Below are 4,357 nucleotides of genomic sequence, written 5' to 3'. Positions count from 1 at the left end.
ATTACAACACATCATACAATAATACAAAATCCATATCATTATCAAACTTTAATTATTAATTCATAGCTTAAATCAGTAAATAATATTAATCAGTTCATTTTTCAGTTAATAATCTTTTTATAAACGTTCTTATTAAATCCACATTTATAAAATGGAATAAATCTACATATTATCATTTTCATATATTATCAATTAGAAAAAGTAATCTTGTCTCTTTATAACTTACCCATTAGTTCAGCAAATCCACCAACAGGCACACGGCAAGTACCAGTTACAAACTGCAATAATCTAGCTCTTTTTTCACTATCCGTTCTCGTTACAAACTAAAATGTAAATAATGCATATTTGCACATGACATAACTGCTGATAAAGTTTGATAGAATAACATTACGAATATCGTACCTGCCAAAACCATAAGATCTGTTTGCTGTTACGAGTGTAATGTCTATAAATAGTATTGCGTTGCCAGTCTTCAACGTCTATTTCTTGCATGCCGCAAAGCATGAGCTCCAGTTCACGTTCATCGAAATATTTGAGCCATTCAAGTGGCACGACCGAATTAAAGCCTTCTAAAAATGCTTTAGTTTGCTCCTCGATACCCCTTGTCATTCTCCATTCAGTCATCAACCTATTGAATATTCACGGATGAAACTCTTGCTACATACATGCGTGCGTACACATATACAGATTTATTTTTATAAATTTCTATATCACAATTATCTTTGTTACGAAGAGAATATACCTAATATAATCTTCCTTATTGTCTTCGCCTACTCTAACTTTATCACCACCTTCCTTTAACTCGTGATGTATCACTTGACCAAGAATCTCGAAATCCACGCTATAATATAATTCTAGGCCACATTCGTCGATGTTATTTTCTTTTATCCACACGAGGGATTTGTAGAATTCTGGATCGATGGATTCTATATCCTTCATTACTAATTTTTTATTTAACATGCGCTTATAAAACGGCATTGTGAATCCACTATATATAAATCGGCCGTGATAAAGGGCCTGAAAAAAAAAAATTATATAGTTTTTTTTCGTAATATAGTACAAAAAAAAAACGACAGAAGAATCCTTATCTATGAAATAGAAACATACCATTGCAATAAATCTTCCTATAAACTTGAAGTACTGCAAATGGTCTGGATTGACGTATGATGCCGGATTTATTTGTAAGCTGTAATTGCTTTTATTGGCATACTCAAATAGGCAATACATCGGATTTAAAACTTCGTGGCTTAATAAGAAAAACCATTCCCTGAAAAGCAGAGTTATTTCATTTCTTCATAACAACAGATAATAACGCTATATAAATAAGCTATGGCTTTTCGTACAAAGTGAATGTATAATATGATTATACGAAACACAGTGACTCCATGTAGTGAAAGATTTGATATCTGATATGAATGACAATGTACTCTCATTCCCTCTTTTTCTCTATTACGAAGTTTCCTTATTATATATTTGTATATTATACCTAGATACACCTCCATAATCCAGACCCTCTTCTCCTTTAAATATTATATATAATCGCCGTCTTAGTGCAAAGGCTTCCGCGTTCATTATTTGATGGTAAGAATCTTCGAACAGTGTCTGCCGACTAACGCTAATTTTAATGTGATTAGGCAATGCATTAGTCTGACACAAAAATCGGAATTGAGACAGTTTCCATCGGAATGACCTTTCGTATGCTCTCGGAACACGATATACACCTTTCGGACTGCATGAGAAAAACAGGATATGTAGTTGTAATATTTTGTTATTTTACACTATGTATACAGTCGTGGGCATATCGGTTGCAACACTTTTTTTAATAGGTTTTGAAACGCACTAATATTTTGCCAATGCAAACCACGATTGGTGTAATGTCTCTAAATTAATGATAGTACACCATCGTGGTTCGCATTTGCATAATATTAGTTACTTATAAAATATATTTTATACAACAAAAATTCGCGAATTAAAATATCATAGCAAGTCTTCGAAAAATTAAGTAAAAAACTTATTTGTAAATTTTTAATTTGAGCAGTAGTTTTTGAGATATAAGAGTTTAAATTTAGCCAATTATAGATTGCGATTAAACGGAAACATGTCCGTGTGCGCGTCGTTAGCGGTCGTGCATTTCACACGAGACTAATCTATAATTGGCTAAATTTAAACCCTTATATCTCAAAAACTTTTGCTTAAGGCGATCCTAAAGTTGTCTGTTTTATCGACCGAACGTGATTATTTTCTATGACAAAATAAACATAATAAAAGGCAATAGATTTAAAAATCCTTCTCCACGATTAAAGTATAGGCATCAATGTAGTTCCGACTGGTAGAGGTTATGCTGAGAACGAAAAAAATTTGAGAAATTTAATCTCCGTTACCTTTTCTTAGTCCAACATGGTGACTAGAGCTGTCAACATGTGCCAATATTTGCTTCGTATGTATGTATGTACAAAAATTTGGAAGTGTGTTAGTACGAAGTGATACCAGCCGGAACTACAAATTATACATGTGCAAATAATGTTGAGTTCATAAAATTAGATTTGGATGCCTAATAAAAAAGATGTATATTCTTGAAAATTTATTACGATGTGTGCGTGCGATATCGATATGGTAGTAAACATGAACACATCACTACACACTATTGCATCAATATCGCACGCATACATACTCAAATCGTCGGTAAAACAGCGATATTCTTGGAGTTTGATTCCAGTTTAGGATCGCTTTAAAATAAAAATTTTCAAATAATTTTTTTGCTTAATTTTTCGAAAACTTTCTTGCTACAATATTTTTTGATTTGCGAATTTCGGGACACCCTGTATATATTAAATATACATGTACTAAATACCTATGAAAAAAGTGTTGCAATTGATATGTCCACGACTGTACAGCTTGACGTAACATATTTAAAACTAACCCTTTGGGTGCACCAGGTCTTGGATCCTGAAATGTCGTTGTTCGAGTATTATGATCTACAAAATACCGCACCCCATCTTCCGTTAATCGTATTTCCCAACCATCCGGCAACGGTGGCTCATCCATTCCAGTCTCTTGACCCTGTGTTCGAGGATCTTCCCATTGCGTAGTACGGTTCTTATGATTTACATAATAAACTCTCCCTTCTGGTTGTTTCCGTTTTTCCCAACCTGCCGGTAATGGTCCCAAAGCGTCGTCATCATCAACCATGGATGTCGATGGACCAGCAGAAGCTTGATTACTGTGAGCCTATATAGTAACCGACAGCACAATTATACATATAATATAAAAAAAATTTATTTTTCTTTTCTTGTATTATGCACGCACGCACGCACACGTCTACATGTTTGCGATTTTTCACACAAAGCGAGGTTTATCTTACACCCACCCCTGCTTACGGAGCGAAACAAGATCTATAATTGTACTATTCCACATGAGTTTTATGATAATAAATTTTTAACGAATAACGAAGAACGCTAAAATTTCTGGGAGGTCACTCAGAATCAAATGTTAAGGTCAAAATCATCGAAGATGCTTCTCTTAAAGTAAATAATTACCGTTAATTTGAATAACTTTATTTGTTAATAACTTTTTAAGGGACAAAGGATGAGTGACAGCTAAGATCTTTTGAAGGTCACTCAGGATCCCTCATGACCTTGATAACATATATCAAGATCAAGGTCATCGGAGGTGGTTTTCCTATTCTCAATAATTACCGAAAAGTACTTAATGGAAAAATATTTTATTATATGTTTTAAAAAGATGAGATCTCGAGATAAGCTACAAGAATATGCAATAATATACCTCCGTTACGTCACATCCCGCACTTTTATTCACAGAAATGTTAATTTTTCCAATAGCTTTTTCCATTTTAGTCGCGATTATGAATCTGTTATCTTGAATTTTTAAAAAGACCATACGGCATCAAAAAGTAAACACTTCAACGAAAATTTTAAGACCTTCTGAAGTATTTTATTTCAAAAACTGAAGTAGGCAGGTGGGGGTGACCTTTTTAACAGAGAATGCCCTATATACAGGATGGACCATTTTAATCCAGTCGAATATCTCGAAAATCAAGCCCGGGAGAGAAAAATTTTTCAGACAAAAGTTGTTTGGTTTCGAAGGGGACATAAGATAATATTGGTTTGACCCTGAGTGGCGTCGTCAAGGTCAGGACAAGGTCACTTTAAATTTTTTAAACGGAACCCCCTATTTTTCGTTACGTATTCTTGTAGCTTATTTCGAGAGCTTTCCAAAACATATAGGTAAAATGTATTTTCGGTAAGTAAATCTTGAGTTATGAAGCTTGAAAGTTACAGTACCGTCGACAATAGCATTATTCAAGGTGTCCGAACAATGGCTGAAACTTTTTCAATGT

At 33.8% G+C, this 4,357-nt stretch overlaps 1 protein-coding gene across 1 annotated transcript in view; it reads right to left on the bottom strand.

The window, feature by feature from the left end:
- LOC105448745 (E3 ubiquitin-protein ligase Su(dx)) overlaps nucleotides 1-4,357 on the bottom strand; it is a 22,246-nt gene that overhangs the window by 13,237 nt on the left and 4,652 nt on the right. Inside the window, 6 exon segments of the mRNA XM_011687486.1 lie at nucleotides 227-323; nucleotides 403-628; nucleotides 743-1,017; nucleotides 1,108-1,267; nucleotides 1,487-1,729; nucleotides 2,921-3,228. Of these exon segments, the coding sequence (XP_011685788.1) occupies nucleotides 227-323; nucleotides 403-628; nucleotides 743-1,017; nucleotides 1,108-1,267; nucleotides 1,487-1,729; nucleotides 2,921-3,228 (1,309 nt within the window).

Source organism: Wasmannia auropunctata, unplaced genomic scaffold (assembly GCF_000956235.1).
Source record: "Wasmannia auropunctata unplaced genomic scaffold, wasmannia.A_1.0 LD336078.1, whole genome shotgun sequence".
NCBI classification, from domain to species: Eukaryota; Metazoa; Arthropoda; class Insecta; order Hymenoptera; family Formicidae; genus Wasmannia; species Wasmannia auropunctata.
Note: the sequence above shows the minus strand (reverse complement) of the source record. Positions and strands in the feature narration are given on the sequence as shown.